Raw genomic sequence first — 18567 nt, 5'->3', positions numbered from 1 at the left:
TTTAAAACAATAATAAAAATAAAAACCAGCAACTCCAGAAGAATTTGTAAAAATTAACAAAATATCCAGTTTTATTTAGCTTTCAGCTCAACAGTTTTAGAAATTAAGCAAAGCCTCATACAGAATGAACGTTTTTCTCCTTTGCCAGATGAAAAAGGGTGTAGTGCTTGGTCCAGTCAACTACATTGGGTTTGAACATACCAAAGCAACTGCACTGAAAAAAGTCCGCAAGATTCTGGAAGCATCCAAGACTGAAAAAGAGATAAATATCCATTAATAAACCCAACAGAACAAGACTGCAGGCATCAAAAATACACACTCACCATGAGACAGTACTTAAGATATGAAGCTGTCAACGAAGACAGCTCTGGGAGAAGAAACATAAGAACACTTCTCTATCGAGCATTATTCCTTTCCTAAACTTTTGCAACCCGTATTACATTTAAGAGTGAGAGCAGATTAAGTTCAACTCAAATATTTCAAGGTCAGTACCTAGTAAGATCTCCTCTGCTAACATACACGAGGAAACACGGACTTCCAGTGTAACAGGAAAACCTTGGTACTAACTTCTCTATTGAGCTAAACACTGTAAGAGAAGTCAGAAAGGGGCCAATGCATACCTTAATTCTCTTTCTGAACCTACAGAACAGACACAGAGATTGATGAACAAATTAAAGGACAACACCCCCTCACCCCCAAAACAGCATCTATTGATTAGGGCCATGGACTGGTTTTGGCACATCTTTTTCCTATATACACAGCCACGCAGAAAGAACCCCAGTAGCTCTTATGCTGGCTGTTTATTTCCTAGGGCAAAGGAAGTTCTCAGCAAGGAAAACTAGGTCCATTTCCTTCTCTTAGCACAACTCATAACAGGCACAACTAGCACATCCATAGATCACCTTTTTTTTACATTTATGAAGTAGTGAAGCAAATCCGTACTGAAAAGATATGTGCTTAAAACACACTATTCATTAATACTCACTTGTATGGAGTTCTCCTGAGCGAAACAGGATGCTTAGATGATTTTCTCTGTATCACAAGGTTCATTCTCTCATGTGAGGTCAATCCCAAAAATGCAATCTTAGAGAAAGGAAAATTTAAGTAATGAGTAAAACTTAAATATCACGAGTTAAAATTCTGGTGATACCAAAAGATACTATTGAGAAGGGAGGGAGGGGAAGGAGGTTGGCCATATCTAACAAATAAAGTAACTACTGCCATAATTAATGCTCGAAAAGTATGTTTTTAAATGTCACTTGGACTAAAACAGAACCCAGCAAGCTGTAACATTAATGCTTCCACTGAGAAGGCAGGCATAACTGGGATGACTGTAAAGACTGTACTTTTCCAGGTGTCTGTAGAAGTATAAGATGTATAGCAGTTTAGCACATATCTCCTCAGATTTTGTCTATTTTCCACCACACAAATTGGTAGACAAAGATCCCCCGAAAAAGACAAAGTAGCTTAGCAAAAAAGATGAAGTAGATGTCAGAGACTCAACAATAACTTTTTCATTTTCTTGATTTCATGTCTTCTTTCACCGAGTTTCACAATGAGATTTATGGGGAGGGTGGGGTCACATTTTTGCTTACCTATTCCTTTTTCCATTTTCTTTTTTTTTTTTTAACCAACATAAATCTTATAAGCCATTATAAACTGTGGCAAGGTTGCTTCACTGAATGACACCCTAAATATAAAGTGGTACATTTACAAATGACTATGTTCAAAACACAGTAGTTAACTGTAAATATCCTACCTAGATCATTTTTTTCCCCAGGATGATATCTCAGTGTCTTGGGCATTACAGAACTCTAGCAGTACACATTTAAAGTTGTGGATTTTTTTTTTTTTTAAACAAGATGTAAAACAAGTCTTTAGCTCAGTATGCTTAACACATATTCAAACAACATATCTTTCCTAAAAGCTGCTGAACAAGCCGTTTCCTAGATGTTTTAAGACAGCTCTTCTCAATCTTGGTTGCATAGCCAAGCTCTCCGAGAATAACATAAACAAGAAATTTGACAGTCCTCATGAGGATAAAATCCAGGTCATATTTTTCATTGTAGCAATGGGATTTCATACGGTCTAATGACGCACTACTGAGCTCTGACATAGAGTTTTCAATTCAGGACTAATTGTGCTATTGAGCTTTTGTGTCATTTTTGGGGCATTAATACCAGTTCTACTAGTCAAATAAGTTTCTTGCCTTTAAATACATCTTTTATAGGTTTGGAATTGTTGATAAGTAGGAAACCCAGAACTCAGTTATAGGAATGATTTGCAAACTGTGATCCTACTTTTAACATGGGAATGCTGAGTGCACAGGTACCCATGAAACTTAAAGGACTGCCCTGAGATTTAAGAAAAGCACCTAGACGTGACATTAATTAGTCAAGGGAAACAGGCACAAAGTTTTTATGGGAGCAAGTCATCTAGGGAAAAGTTGTAGTATGATGACTCTAAGAGAGGAGCAGAAACTGAAGCAAAATAATACCTGATAAAGCTGAACAGTTAGCCACAATGAAGCCCATACAGTATGAAAACAGGCGACTGAGAAGATGTAGGAAACCCACGGAGAACAAAGTACTATCTGTGTGAAGTATGTCCATGCTCCATCTTGATGATAACTTACTGCGCAATGGTTTGACCAATCTGACAAGACGAATAATCAGTTAGTTATGTTTTAGGCCACTTAAGAACTGAACAAAGATTATTTGTATGGAATGAATATTACATAGCAATACGCTCTAGAAATACCATGTTTAATGTATCACGTTCCCACTTAAAAGCACTCAGATATGTGACTGCTTGCTAGTCTGGCTGCATAATCTTTACATTATGTGTTCATAATCCACAAAAGGAACATTCAAGGCACTGGCTACATACTTTTTATATGATCTTGAAATAAGTCATCATCTCTCATTGTCAAGACTTCTGAGATTTTGCTTCATGCTTATTTGTAGTTTTAGGACAATAATTTATCATTTATCTTAAACACCATCATCAACAAAAGAAGACACGATGGTGACAATGCCAAGAAAGCAGTATTCTACCACTATTAAATAGACATAAACTGGAATGTCAAACTTCCGTAAATTCCTTAAGAGATACTTAAAGCCTACCACATATGTATTTAACCTATTAAAAAACCAAAACCACCCCAAACCTAAAAGCAGAGCAGCTTTTTTTTTTCCTCTATGTCAGTAGAACAATAAAGAGGTTTTCCTCCCATGTTCCTTCAGGAAATTGAGAAAATAACATGCTTTTTGCATATGTAAGACCACCACTGAAATGCAGGAAAGCAACTCGTGTTCACGCCCTGTGTCCTCCACTGCCATAGCTGGTTCACTTCATGTTGAATATTGACTCATCTCAATATGATGTGAAGTAACATAAAATAAAATGAACTCCCTCTACTTTTTATTTAAAAGGTCAGTGCTATGCTAATTCATCCTCAGGAACTACATTATAAGGGCTCTTCTCTCTCCTCCAAAAAATTTCTTAATTTCCCAAAGTAACAGTTTGGATTTATTAATGAGATATACAGTTCTCCTCTTTTCAAAGTTATCACTACCTTAAAAACAAACAGAAACTTTGGCAAGTGTTCAATATAGATATTTCCAAATAACAAAATCAATAAAGCCTTTGCAATAATGGATTTACAAACTTATTTTCTATTACAGTGAAGGGCATCCAGACTAGAACCTGTACCCTGACCTTCCTCCACATGGCTTCCCTATTTAAGCTGTAACAAAAATGCTTTCTGATATTGTATTTTCCAATGGAAATCCCACTAGAGCTGTATCTTAGTTCTTACTCAACACAAACATAATCAGATATTTGACCAAAGACTCATATTACGTAATTTCATTTAAAGACAGAATTACAAGATAACATCACTGCTGAAATAGGGTATCACTTGTGCAGGTATAGTTACTGGAAGGTATAATTCCAGCAATTATATAATTGCTGGAAACGCAATGCTGAAAAATAAAGACCATACACACACGTTCTCGAAAGCTGAATTAAAATAAATTCATGGATACATACACAGAAGAGTTCCATAAAGCAGGCAGACACCGGTCATAGTTAGGAAAGACAGGAAAAATAGGTAGTAACGATGGTTCCCAATGCCTGAATTTGAGGCAAGGAAAAACAAAGTTTGACATCTTAAAATTCAGCAGTACTTGCATTGCCCCTTAAGTTAATAGGAATAAAAAGAATCAAAACCACTTATTATTATTACCTCAGCTACCCTCAAGAGAGTTTGACAAGGCCGATCTCTTTCTTAACTTTCTCCATCCCAATTTATATAATAGACTCAGTTCTAATAAAGTCAACCAGGATTTGTCTGTACTTCAGAGCATGCCTTCAGCTGTTTTAGCTAGGTGAGGACTAATTATGCAACCACAACTCTCTCCATGCACAGTACAATTGTCTCACATGACTGAAAAATCTAAGCTATTCAATTTAATTGTTTGACCTTTGTGTGCTTCAGAATTGCAAACATACACATAAAACCACCCAGGCTTCTGTCAGAGAAACTGTTACATGAAGATATACAAGTATTTTTCTTTAAGTTACAATCAGTATTGCTCAAAGCTCTGAAACAATGCCTCAGAAGGATCTCACCACCTTGTAAAGAGCAAACACTGTGAAAACATTTCAAGTATTTAACATTACAAAAAAGCTGTTGGCAAAAGAATATGCTAAAAATATAGTGCTACAGATGTAAAACTCTAACCTTTCTATCTTGAGTATCACCAGTAATGAGACAGAAAGGAAGAAGGAGGGAGTTTCTTAAAGAGCACAAGAACATAACAAGTGCCCTACAGGGTTATCTCAGTGGTCCAGCTGCTCCACTTTACTGTGTCTAACAGCGACAACAGGCAACATTAGTTCAGGAGGACAGGAGCCTGGCCACTTTCTACAGTTGATTCTCCTCATCCACAGCTACTGCATTAAAATGTCAGAGTGTGCATACTTGTCTAGTTCTTTTAGTATCTACTTTTGGACACATTGTCCACAAATTTGTCTAATCCCTTTCTGAACCTTCTGATACTGCCTGTATCTGCAAACCCTTATAGCAGCAAGCTCCAAAATTTCACTACCTGTCATGTAAAGACATTTTTTCTTTACCAATTTTAAATATAATTGCTACTCTCACTGAGCCTCCCCTAGTTCTAGCATGATGTGCTTGGCAAATAACAGTTCTGCAGTCACTTCAGCCACCATCTTCATTGCCTTTTTTTTTTTTTAAAGTCTCTATCATATCCCCTGTTCCTTCTTCTCTCAAAAGAAATAGTCCCAGACTTTTTGGTCTCTACTCTTAGGGTGACCACTTTAATAATTTTAGTTGCCTTTCTCTCTGCCATCTAACTAATTTCCCTCTGGCACCCATCAGTAAGTCCTTCAGTATCAGCTGTCTATTGTTGTACCAGGTGTGCTCTCTCTTTAAGGAGATAAATCTTATTTCTGCAACTTTTTAAATACCTACTACTTTCAAATTTGATAAAACAAGCACTCTCACCTATGCACTGTCCAGTCCACAGAGAATGCTGATCGTATCTGGCTACACATGAATCACAAGCAAGGCAATGCTTAGATCTCAAAGGCTTCCTTACCTAGTTGAGGATGAAGGAAAAGAATACAGTCATAGGAAAAGCATCTGTTTTGCTCAAAATTTAGAACATCATCTCATGGGCACCATCATATTTTGTACAAGTACTGTATAACAGACGGCACAACACAGAACATGAGAACTATACATCTTAATTTTACAAGAGAAGAGATGCAATAATTATTATTTTATTAAGATTAGAGTCCAAGGATCTCAAAGCATCTCTTTTGCCGCCGTAAAAGAAAAAAAGAAATCCAAGTAATACAGAACAAACCGTGCACGTAACACTTACATGACAAGCAATGAGGAAAAAGTTTTTTATAGCAGTATTGAGTAAAAGCCAGGTTCAAAAAGAAAACAAATACCAAGGCCTCACTTACAAGACACGATGTGCAAAACGTCCTGAAGTCCAAGCAACCTGCTTCTGCCAGAGCTACAATGTTCTGAAAGACAAAGTAGTTTGCGCTTGCATTTGGATCACATTTTCAGAGGGATCTATAAAGATTTTTACATTAGGCCTTTTGCAGTTCATAAGCATTTTGAATGCCCAGCACTTGCTATTAAGTACTATATAAGTACTTGTATAAGTACTATATAAGTACTTGCTATTTAAAACGGTCCATGAGAAACACAAAACAGCAGAGACTAATGCAACTTCACCCATGCAGGATTATTCAGAAAAGTATCTCTATGTTGCCAAAATTAATAAATAATGTGAATGAAATACTCTTTAAAATGAGATGGTATTAAGACAGAAGGTACCTCTCATATAGTCAGCCAGACTTCAGAGAGATGAGGAGAGCTGCTATCTTTACTGTTCCTTTATGAGTACTAGATAGACAGCGTTTGCTAGTCCTGCGGCAACAAGTTAAAATTGCAGTTTATTCTCCCTGGCAATCTAAAGAAATACAACCTCGCGGAGACTAAAGAGATCACAAACAAAATGTTCTCCTTAATCTACAGGGGATTTTTGGGGAGACCAAAATACTAAATTCCCTACTGATTGGTTGGCCATGATTTCTTTTTGCCATTCTAAAACAGAGCTCGGAAATAGCATGCTATTTACACAATGCTTAAGCACAAAAATCAAACCATTTTTGTATGCATCTTCAAAGCATCTGACAGAATTCAAGCCATTTCTAGCCTTTGGTATGTCTTATGAGCATGGAGAATTGTAGGAAAGCACTGTGAATATCTCCTTCTAACCTTAGACAACTGGAGTGGAAACCATAGAAGATTTCTGTTTATTAAGTGAAGTTCTACATGAATTTATATCACAGATAACATCAGTGGTATGGGTCTGTATGATGTTTGGCCAAAGCTCACATTTCCATGAGATGATGGAGGCAAGGAAATTATGGCATGATTATGAAGATAAGGAAACAAGCAGCAGTAGGAAAAATTATCTACTACCTATGTCCTTCAATGACAGAGCTAAAAACTCTTAAAAGAACAAAGAGTATTTTACTGCTTTCAAGTTTAACAAAGCTGCACACGATGACAAACAAATCAACCAAAAGTACCTAAGCGTTGCACCAGGTTAGCCCGTCCATTTATTTTTACAAAATCACCTACCTCTTTTCTTTCTTTTTCTGAAGTCTTAATATAGCCAGGATCAGTTCTCCAAGTCTTATAGAAATAATAAAGAAGACCCACCACGCTGACAATGACAGTGACTTCAAGAATTCTATCTGTTACATGTAATATTCAGGTTAAGGAATATATTCTTTTATCACTTATCACTGCTATTTGTCAAACAAAGAAAATATTCTAAAATTAGTTTGTGTTACTTTACAAGCAACACACCAAAAGGAAAAGAATGACTTTCAATTTTAGAGTAGGATCCTCTCTGTCCTTCAGAGGCCATCATCAGAGAAGTTGAATATTCTGTCCAGTTTAAGTGCTGAAAAAGACTTCTACAACTGTATAAACCTGCATCACAATATAGCTCCCTGTCATCCTCACTAGCAGAGGGCAGACTTTTACCTTTGAATATTTAACAGATATAAAATGAATTCCATTTCTTTTTTCCCCTCTGAAGTTTTTCTATTTTATTTAAACAATACCAATCAGACATGCATAGTTATTAAGCTTCCAGCAGCTGTGAGATTTGTTTGACTGCTGCACACACCCCTACGTCATTGAACAGGCTCTTACTCAGACTGTTTTCTAAGTCTTGCCCGCTCTTGTTTGTTTGACGTAAAACAACTGAATAGATTCAGACAGAAAACTGCAACTGAAAGTCACCCTGGAACTATCTTTGTCACTCAAAAAAAACAAGCACACACTGGGAATCACTTCTGAAGGTAATGGGACAGCTCCTGGGAACCCTTCTTCCCTCACAAATATACTAGAAAATCCATGATGATGAGGTGATAAATTTCTGGTCTAATTGGACATTTTGCTTCTTGCATACCGTTGGCTTTTACCCAGTGGCTGACTGTTTTAATTACAGTATATGGAGCAAGTTAATCTCTCATGAACTCCAGAGAAGCAGACTTCAATTCAGTACTTTTTATATATAGTTACTTGCCACAACTTCTCTAGCGGACAAATTATTACTGTACATGAAGGAGGTTATATGGTCATTAGGAATATATTTTTTACACTACAGACTAAAAACGTCAGGTGAAAGAGGGAGAAACACATGTCAAGATTAACTGTCTCTATACAGCAACAGAGGAATGTGGAGTGGGACAAGTTTCATACCAATTAAATTCAAGCCTCGAACCTGAGAGCTCAGACTGCTCCAGAACAGTCCATGATGCCACCAAGGAGCAGTCAGCGAGCCCAAGCCTGGATTACATCTCCAGTGACCACTCAGCCACTATATAAGCTGCACAGTGTGAATAACTCTTAAAAAAATCAAGTACTGCAACCTCAAGGTTGTTTTGTCTTATGAACTAACAACACTGCACATAGCTCTCATTAAAATCAAGATGATAAATTATGATATACTGGCACTGTATATTACCAGACCTATAGCTGTGTTTGTTACAACGCAATTGCAGGGTGCGCTTAAAGAAGTCAAAATGATGGTGCATTTCTTATGGATCCTGCTGGTCTTTTTGCACTTCTGTTGGTTTTTTGGAGCTGGGAGAAGTCCTTAATTAGAACGGCTAGATTTTCATTCAGTCCAGAGGAAGAGTTTGACCGACATAAATAACGGTAACTAAAATACCGAACAATTACATAACACTCAGATCTGTGACCAGCTCCAGAAGGAAAAACACAGTCATGAGAAAAAGGGTTGGATAGTGAAACAGAAAACAATCCACTTGCCCATCTCGCCAAACTATGGTTAGACCTTCAAGAATATTGCTATGCCTACTATCTACAGCAAAGCATCTGACTCAAACCCCTATTGTTGGAATTTTTTTCCTTTTAATTTAGATTACACCAAGAAAACCTTAAAACTTCAAAATGGAACACTGAATAACGTGATTTTCATTTAGACAAGCATATGCATGTATCCCCAGCGGGAATATACTTGATCAGTTCATCGAAGTTAATCCTGATAATTCTATTAAGGCCATCTTAATTGGGAACAGTACAAAAGAAAATGCCACTTAAAGGATTAAGTAATTAAAAATTAATTAAAGTTGTGTAGCAATATATTATAGCTGATTTAGTACAAAATTATTTACAGTTCTAAGTATCTCCCTAAAGGCCTTTCCACAAAACTTAATCAATAAATAAATAGATGCCCCCTGTGTAATAAAAGAGCAGGGCTCTGAAAAGCAAGTGCAAACTACTAAAACATTTTTTGTACTCATCAGTGCAAAGCTCTTCAAAGAAAGTAAATGAAAGGTAGAAATTAATCCACTGTACACTAAGGATGCAGCATAACCTGTGAATAAAGATAGGTAGGAGACTGGAAGATCTATTTTGGAGGAACATGAAGAAATTCGTTCCTTGTTTTTTTGGGGGAAGGGTGTTGTTTTTAAAAGCAGAAGCATGAATACCACTAACTGTCAAATCCTTGTCATTTTAGAAAGAAGAGATGCTTTGAAAATTATTATTAATGCATGTGTTATCTGGTTAAACCACACGCCAAAATACATTATTGTATGACAGTCTCAATGAGGAAGATTAAAGAGTCACATGGAGATGCTAACAGAGACAGTTTATAACAAAGGCGTTTTCATTTTGATATTCCAGTAACGTAATAAATGGTTCAGAATTGTACACAAATATCTGCTAAAGATAAAAGAATATACAGATTTTTTTGTCCATATATAACAAATTTAAACTCAAGGTTATTTCACCCCTGCCCAATGGAAGTAAACTAATCTTACCAGACATTAACAGTCACGTGGAATTATCTGGGATTGCTCATTATTATTTGCATGACCAGGCTTAGATTTATTAGGAACTGCAAGGAGGGTTCTGTTGCATTTCTTGAGTATAAAGGATATCAGGCAGGAACCAGAAAAACCAGGTCATGGACATCCAAAAAACTGAACTTAAGAGAAATGCTGTGGGAAGATACCTTAGATTCTTGAGCCCCACAAACTGCCTGAAAGAATATTAAAAGAAAAAAATCACTTTTTCAAAATATATTTAAAACGTAACTCCATAGAGCATAATCAATCTGTTTTGTTATTTTAAAAACTTCACACACGAAGTATACTTCAAGTCTCTCAAAGCAATCAAGAATTGTCACTCAAAAGCATTCTGTAGCCAGAGGTGTAGGGGGCTCACAATGCAAAAATAGAACTGAAGAGTGCTCTGTTCCAGCCTAATATTATATATCAGAAGTGCTGTAGCACTGGCGGAAAAGTGCGGTCTCTGTCTATTTGCACACTGATAGCATTGCCATATCAATGAATACCGACTGTTGCAGGAACTGCTGAAGAAAGCAGGAAACCTGCAAAACAGCTTCGGATAACACTGGGAGGTATGGGGAGCAGAAGGGGAGGGAAGGGTTAATTAAAACTCATTCCGTGTCACAAATACAGAAGGAAAAGTTGAGATAAAGCACATTTCTGAGCATTGTGAAAGGGTATCTCAGTGTCTACCAGATGCAGACCTTCAATAACACTCTTTTTATCAATAAAATTAGCTACGACTGCTTAAACACTTTAGTGGGGTTTTTTCAAATCTTTCAGTGATGAAAAACTATTATTTTGCACACCTGAAGTCATTCAATTTCTATGCTCATTCTAAAAAGTACATATATTTAAATCCTTCACATACGCTGCAACCATTTCTCAGGAGATATCTTTCATGCTAAGTGAAACTAAACTCTGAAAAGAATACTGCATTAGATACCTTATACGGCGTCTATAAGAATTAACACATATAGAGAGAAAAAGCCACAAACCTCACAAACAGAGCCATCCCAAATAGCAGGAAGAGAAGCAGACCTCCTTTCAAAAGCCAAGAATCAGAACTTAAGTTCATTACGTATCCTACGGCCCACATCAACGTCAAGGAAGTTGCCAACAGCAGGAAGAGCTATTAAAATGATTATTGTTAAAATATGACAAAGTATTCAAGCAGGACTTACTTCACAAGTATTCAGTTAATGTAATAACAATTGCTGAAAGACTCAAGGTAGATAAGGCGAGGTGACACATCAATATATCAAGGCAGGGAGGAATGACACAAAAAACCCCACCCAAACCACTGCTATGCACTTTTAAAGAATTTTATTTTTGCGCACCCCATTTCAGAAACCTTAGAAGATCCTCTTGTTAGAAAAGAATTAAGTTGCATATTACTCTAAACATGGAATGCTGTAGCTTTATTTCCATTAGTTATTACTCGGAAAGTTACCTCATATTTCTCTAATATTTTCAGTAACCTGTTATTTCTTCTGCTTCTCATTCTTTCTTCTTCTTTTACCATATAAGCCATGAAGCGATTCAGACTTTGATAAGCAAGGTCAAGCGGTGTCTCTCCCTTTAACAATAGAAATGCTTAGTTATTTATGCACTTAACACATAAATGCTTTCCTTTTTAACTGAAGCAAGAAATAAACATAAAACAAGAATAATTGGGCAGTTACTTCCCAGTTCCCCCCACCTTTTTTTTTTTTTTTAAGGCAAGGGTAAGTTAAATTCAGAGTTTTAACATGCTTAATCCAGTGCTATGTAGTTCTAAAAACTGATACTTGCAACTAGATTGCATCCAGTTGAGTTATCTGTTGAACTGTCTCCAATAACCTGAAACGCTAAACTGCCTGCTAGAATATTACATGCTTCCTGAAAGGGAAGGTTTCTTGTTTATGTTAACTTTTTAAAAGCAAACAGCAATACCTTAAGTCACACATACGAATAAAAAAAGCTGCAGATGGAAAAGCTGCACAGCTTAACACACGAACCCTGACTAACTACACCGTACAAACCTATCTATATAGTCATAGGAATCGATACGTTCAACACCTATACTTCTCGCTATCAGTTTTTACAAATATTAGGACAAAGACTTTCATATGTGACTAGCCCTTTTGAACGTACAAACAGGCATTGTCAAACGCTGGTTTTCACAGGATGACACACACATCTTTTTAAAGAGTCTCACTGGACACCAAGACACTATTTTTAAAAATCTGGCCAAAGTCATTACTCCTCATGACCATGTTTTGAAGTAGAAAAGAGCCAACTTAAAAGAAAAAAAGAAAAAAGGGAGGGGGGCAGAATCTGCAAAGGACACAACTATATTCAGTGACCGAAAAGCTTGGCTGTTCATTAAATGAACGTTGCAAAGAATCTCTGCATTCATACTTTGAGCCACACCACAAGAAAGGTGCTAATTCTTTTTGGGAAAGACTAAGAACGCTTGCTCTTAGTCAACCCCTGTTGCAAAGGATATATGAAGCAGAGAGGACTCAGATTTTTCTTTACATTCATTTTACACATTCATGCCACATGGAATGAAACATCATGAAAGAAATTGTACCTTGACATTTTTTATGTCCAGGCTAGCACCAGCTTCCAGCAACAGATCCACTGCACTAGTATTTCCTGATGTTATTGCCCAATGCAGTGCACTATTCTTTTGAACATTGTCTACAGCATTGAGAGAGGGGTTAAACTTTAAGAGAAACCTCGTGGGTTCTGGTCTAGATGAAAATAAAGTAAGACGTTAACAAACAGAAGATAATCTACACTGGAGATGAAACTTTTGAACGCCTAATAAAAATCACTGTTCCTATCTGTGAAATAACAGCAGATACACAATGCCTTGTCTCAGAACAAGTTCTGAGACAGAACTTGTTCTGAGACAGAAAAAGTTCATCAACGGTAGATCCAAGTTTATAATTCAGGATCTGCCCTGAGAGTTCTTCTCCAGACTATGTTATCTTATTTTAACAAATGTGAGGTATATACACAGACTATACCTTTCTACAACAGTGTGTATAAGCTTACATCTCCGCATTTTATTTATTCTAAATGCATTTTACTGCATCCACCTCCACTTATTTTCATTTCTGGGAAAGCACAGTAACACTGCAGATGGTCCAGCCACAAACCTAAACTTGTTTCAGAAATTCTTTTTACTTTCTTCGCTATACCCAATTAGCTACTTCATAACTTCTGATCTCTGAAATATTGCATATTTTAGTACAACTAGAAGGGAAAAGAATGCCAGTTTAACAAAAAATTTCATAAGAAAACATTCACCTCGCCGCTTCTTGGGTACAATAAAATAGATTCTTCCAAAGTTATTCGCTACTTACCCAGTCACTTTTTGTGCTGATAACATTAAAGGTGTTTGTCCATTGAAATCTGTTGTGTCTATGTTCTAAGCATAAGAAAAAGATTACCAGAAAAAGAAAAAGCAAGTGATTACCAGTGATTTCAGGAAACAGAGTTTTATGGTCAGATTCAGAGCTATGCAACTGGCTTAGCTTCACTGCAGTAGTGAAAGAAACCAAATTATACCAGCCAAGAAGCCAACGGTCATTTAAACACCTCCCCCCCCCCCCCCGAGTCTTGCATGTCATTCCTTTCATAATATGCTGAGTCTCCACTAAGGATATTTTTAATAGAACCATGTTAAGTATATTTCTTGTCCTCTTTTGTGCAAAAATACTATAAATAAAATGTACCTTGTAAAGCAATGTTAACCATCTTCCTTGTGTAAACAGAGGTACATAACAGAATGTCCAAGTACGTAAAACCGGTTTATTAAAACAACAATAAAGGACTGATTTATGTATCTCAAGACATAATTATTTAAACTTCTAAGCTGCTTTACCTAATTTTCTTCCTTCTTCTTCACAATAAAGGTTTCCTTCTTCCCCGCCTCCGCCCATCATTACATTATAGCAGATTTACTTAAAAATATTTAATCACTTGGATTTTTTAGTAGAAGATAGGTGGCCTAAAAACTTTAAGTTTGTGATATATACCATCTATACCTACATTCCCAAAGTTAGTTACTTTACTAAAGAGAGAAAGAAAATAAACTTACCAAATCTTTAAATCTTAATGCTCAGTGTTTCAAGGAAACAGTCTAGATCATATAAGAACTCTCATTTTTATTAGCAAATTGTTACACTTGTCATTAATTCTGCTTACTTCAGATGTAAGCTAAGCAGACATCAACTAGAGTGGATACAACGTAAAATTACAGAAAATATAGGAGTTTCTAATAAAAAATTCAGAACAAGTCTGATGATCTATTCTGCATGCTTCAATTGATGGACAATTGCACAGATTATTAGTTACAAATTCATAACAAAATAGTACATACTTCATGATATATATACTTCATATACTGCTTTTTGTTCTCAGGTTTGAAAGCCAGTTGTTATTTATACAGCATGACAAATCTGCATAGCCTTAACAACTCTCCTTAAACACTCTGAGTTGTATGTGAATGTTTATGTGTGGGGATAACAAGAGCAGGGGAGAGTATTAAAAAACCCCATATATATATATATGTATATATATATATATATATATATAAAAATATAAATATCTAAGTTTCTCTGAACTTATGGCACAGGGAAATAGTTGTCAAATACCTGCTTATCATCTAGAAAACAAAACAGTTAATCCTGAAATGTATCGTACACGCAGGCAGCTACTCATAAGTAGAAAACAATACTTGGGACATCAACAACATACCTGGCCTTTTGATATGAGGTAAGCTACAATGGGCATGTGTTGAAACAGCACTGCTAAGTGAATGCTACTGAATCCTTCCCCATCAATAAGACTGGGATCCGCTCCGCATTTCAACAATAACATGACCATGGGTAGGTGTCCTTGTCTGTAGTGATACGCAAAATGAAACCATAGAGATGACAAAAAAGATGGTAATTTTAATGAAAGCATTGCCTTAATAATTCTCATAGACACCCCGCAAAAAAGTTTCCTTTCAGATTCTTGTGGTTTTATTCAGGAAATTACTTTTTAAAAATTAAAAGTTTATCTCAGAAAATTATATTAAATATATACCGTAGTAAGTTAGCCTAAGGCAAACTGTCCATTTAGATTACAATGATTATTCTACAGCAGTTTCTCCTGTGAGCAGTCTCTCAGAAGAAGTATCTAACTTTGTTTGGCAGAAGACTAGGATAGCCTAGAAAAAAAAGCATCGATCTTCCAATGTGAGAATCTGCACTCAGAGAAGTTATGCCAGAGTAATTATTTAAGGTTATATTTTTCCCAGACAAGCAGTGCTTTGTTCTTTCGATCATCTTACTCAAGTCCCGTCTTAGAAGCCAAAGTTGTATGATTTTAAACTGCATCAGGTTGAAGAGATGTAGATGTAGAAAGAGCAGACCAAAGAGGCATTAAACATACGCAAGCACCAATAGCTACTGTTGCCCAGGAAGAGACACTGCACGTTTGTTGTGGCAGCTATAAGAAACCCAAGAAGAAAAGCTAACGCCACTGGGGGAAGAAGATCAAACAGCTCTCTATGTGCCTCTGAGCAACAAAATGTCTTACACTGGTCCTACTGCTACATGCTTGTGCTTTAAAGTTCAGGACTGGCAGCACCAAGTCTTACGAGAGCACGCCAAGGGAATCTAGTGCAGAAGCTAAAACGACTGAAAGCATACTAGCTAGACAGGCTGAAGTCTGAGGGAACTGTGACCACAACTTTTTCAGACTTAAGCTGTGCCCTAATAAGCATCAAAAGCTAACTTCAGCGACCTAACACAGCCAAGTCTTCTTTGCCCAGTAAGGCAAAGTCTGAACAGTACTGTTTCAACCCCAGGAAGCTTCAAAATGTGAGTCCAAATGACTAAAACACAGATACACATATAACACAACTTTGTGGCCTGCAAAGTCACCAGGAATCAGAGAACAAATTTCAGCGTTATTACGGACATGCAGTGAAATTCCTTATACCTTCGAAAAATAAACATACCACAGAATTTGATTTAAGATGACCACTGCTGTGCTACACAAAACATAACTGTTAACACTACCAGATTTACAATTAGTAGTTGCAAGCAGCATACCTAATGGCCCAGTGAAGGGGAGTTGAATTCAAATCTCCACCTAGCTGATCCACTATTGCACCTTTGGAAATATAGTATCTGTATAACGGCAACACAATACGATTAAGAATAGACATAATCAAATATTAAAACATTATACTAGGGATAAGACAGCTCTAGTAGTAAATAGCTCATAATTTAAAAAAATTTACTAGAGAGGCAAATGGACAAGAGTATTTTTGCAGTAAAGGATGCTGTTTTGAGAAAATATTTAAGGAAAAATGTAACAACTAGCAAGGCACCCATAAAATCAGCTTTAATCTCTGTTAAACAAACCAAACCAAACCCAGGAAAATCTAATGACTTCATGTATTACATGATTTCACATATAAAGAAACCATGGTAACTTCACATTTCAGTGACATTTTCACAAAGGTAATTGGGTTAAAATTTGAATTTTATGCTTTTCTTCTCAAGCAGCATGTTCCCTTTGTTTTGAAGTATAACAGCAACAAACTGATTATAAGTAACAGTGGCAGGATACTTGTGTTTCACAAGGACTCTAGAGCTTACTTAACCAGCTCCTGTCTGTTGTTTATCGCCGCCCAGTGAAGAAGAGTCACATTTTCTTTGTCTGGTTGTCGAACATCATATCCTGCTTCTACCAGTTCTTTGCATCGCTCTACTAATCCATACCTTAAATGAGAAAAAAACACATTGATTTACTTATAATTGATTTAATAAGTATCCTCCAGTTTAGAGACAGCCACATACTAAAGAAAAAGTAAATCCCAGTAAGCATCATCGAGCAGGTCCTACTGCAGCAAATTCCACATTGCATTCAATGGAAGTCTTGCAAAAAGACTTGGGCTGAGCCTTGATGAGTATAATTTTCTACCTAACAGAGCAAACCTGGTTGAGATACCATTGTGATGGTAAAAACATTTACAATAGTACCTTTACATGATTTTTTTCTTCTTTCACTATGGGGAGAAAACGGAACTATAATGTTTTCCTTTGTAAAAATATCCAGCCTGGCTCACATTTGAGGACACTCCCATCTACTTCAGCATTTTGCAAACACACAGGACATACACTTACTGCGTAGCCTTGACGATATCACAGGTGCTGGGATCTTCAACAATCGGATATGGTCCTGGAAGCACTGGTAGATCTTCATCCCCGTGGGCGCTATGACAGCTGTGCATATGAGGTCGATGAGGCCCATGGCAATGGTTTTTACACTGCTGATAACAAAATATCTATCAACAAACGTTATTTATATGCTGTACACCACACCTCCCTCTTTACCAGATGCACACACTATACTTGTCAGGTTGTGTTAATACAAACAAGGAAGGTAACTTACAGCACAGTTAAAACCACCCGACAAGAGACTAATCCTTTTATGCGGCACAGGGACACGGGAGGACGGAAGGGATACGGTTAAGGCCCATCAGACCAAATTACAAAGGCACTGAACACCTCGCAAAGCTGCCTCCCACCGCAACACCCTCACCCACAGCAATGCTGCTACACTAGAAATGACAGCCTACGTCCTCGAGGAGGTTTTGAAAGGCAAGCGCACTTGAGGGCCGCACGGCCATGCCCAGCGACCAGCTGCGAGGCACTAGCGGGGGAACCCGGCAGACAGGACACAGGCCTCCTTCCTCGGTCAAACGTGGCTGCCGGCACCCGGAGCCAGCCGCCGCTGCGGGGGGACCCGCTCCCGGCAGCTCGGTGGCCGCGGGCCGCTCGCTGGGAGACACCAGCGCCTCCGCGCCGCGGAGCCCGCCCCGGCCGCCTGCTTCAGCCCAGTGCCGAGCTCACCCCCAGGCGCCCCGAGGCGGCCGGAGGGGATCGGCCGGCAGCGAGGGGTGCGCACCCGGAGCCCTTCCCGCAGCCCCCCTCCCTCCCCAGCTCTAACCGCCTTCCCAGCCGCCGCCAGCCTGCCCCGGGAGCCCGAGGCCGCCGGCCGGCCGACCTCCGCACCACCGTCTCACGGGGCCCCACCGGTCAGGCAGGGCGCTCCCGGGCCCGTCCCCGCGGACCGACGGCAGAGCTGCCCCCTCAGCGGCCCCTCAACGCCCCTCCCTCCCCGGCAGCCGCCGCCGAGCCTCCCCTCACCGCCAGGCCGCCGCCGCCTGCCATCCTCCCTGCCCGAAACTCGGCGCCCGCCGCAGCTTCCTGCTCCCGCTTCCTGGTTACCGGCGCCGGGGAGCAGCAGCACCGCCCCGGGGCGGGGCCGGGGCCGGGCACACAGGGCCCGGGCGGCCGCTGCGCGGCCCCGCAGCGTTACCAGGAGCGGCCGCAGGGCCCCGGGGTGCCGCGGCCGCAAGGGCCGGCAGCGTGCTGCGGGGGAGAGCCGAGGAAAGCCCTCCCTACCCTCTCCCGCCTGCTACCGAGCCTCTTCAGCCCGCAACAGCAGCTTCCAGTTTCCTTCAGTCCCATCTCGAACTGCTCCCTCCCCTGTCCGTAGGCGGTTACATAGAAAACCTCATTCAGTGCGTGCTTCGCGATCCGCGTAGGGACCCCC

At 38.8% G+C, this 18567-nt stretch overlaps 1 protein-coding gene across 4 annotated transcripts; it reads right to left on the bottom strand.

The window, feature by feature from the left end:
• Positions 1-49: 49 nt before the first annotated feature.
• ZDHHC13 (zDHHC palmitoyltransferase 13) lies at positions 50-18327 on the bottom strand. Of its 4 annotated transcripts, none has more exons than XM_072865370.1 (17): positions 18159-18327; positions 17133-17278; positions 16605-16727; positions 16053-16130; positions 14707-14851; positions 13311-13375; positions 12530-12692; positions 11405-11530; positions 10950-11083; positions 10042-10142; positions 7199-7323; positions 6004-6066; positions 5534-5627; positions 4054-4137; positions 2498-2655; positions 986-1083; positions 50-251 (listed from the first exon to the last, which is right to left on the bottom strand). In XM_072865370.1, the coding sequence occupies exons 1-17, from the start codon at positions 18180-18182 to the stop codon at positions 116-118; spliced, it is 1863 nt and encodes a 620-aa protein (XP_072721471.1). In that variant the 5' UTR covers positions 18183-18327; the 3' UTR covers positions 50-115. The 4 variants fall into 4 exon arrangements, with proteins under 4 accessions (XP_072721471.1, XP_072721472.1, XP_072721474.1 ...); XM_072865371.1 differs by having other exon boundaries at positions 17133-17275; XM_072865373.1 differs by lacking the exon at positions 18159-18327 and adding an exon at positions 17959-17980 and having other exon boundaries at positions 17133-17275.
• Positions 18328-18567: the final 240 nt, after the last annotated feature.

The sequence above is a fragment of the Ciconia boyciana genome, chromosome 6, assembly GCF_034638445.1.
Source record: "Ciconia boyciana chromosome 6, ASM3463844v1, whole genome shotgun sequence".
Lineage (NCBI taxonomy): Eukaryota > Metazoa > Chordata > Aves > Ciconiiformes > Ciconiidae > Ciconia > Ciconia boyciana.
This window is presented reverse-complemented; position numbering and strand designations above follow the sequence as displayed.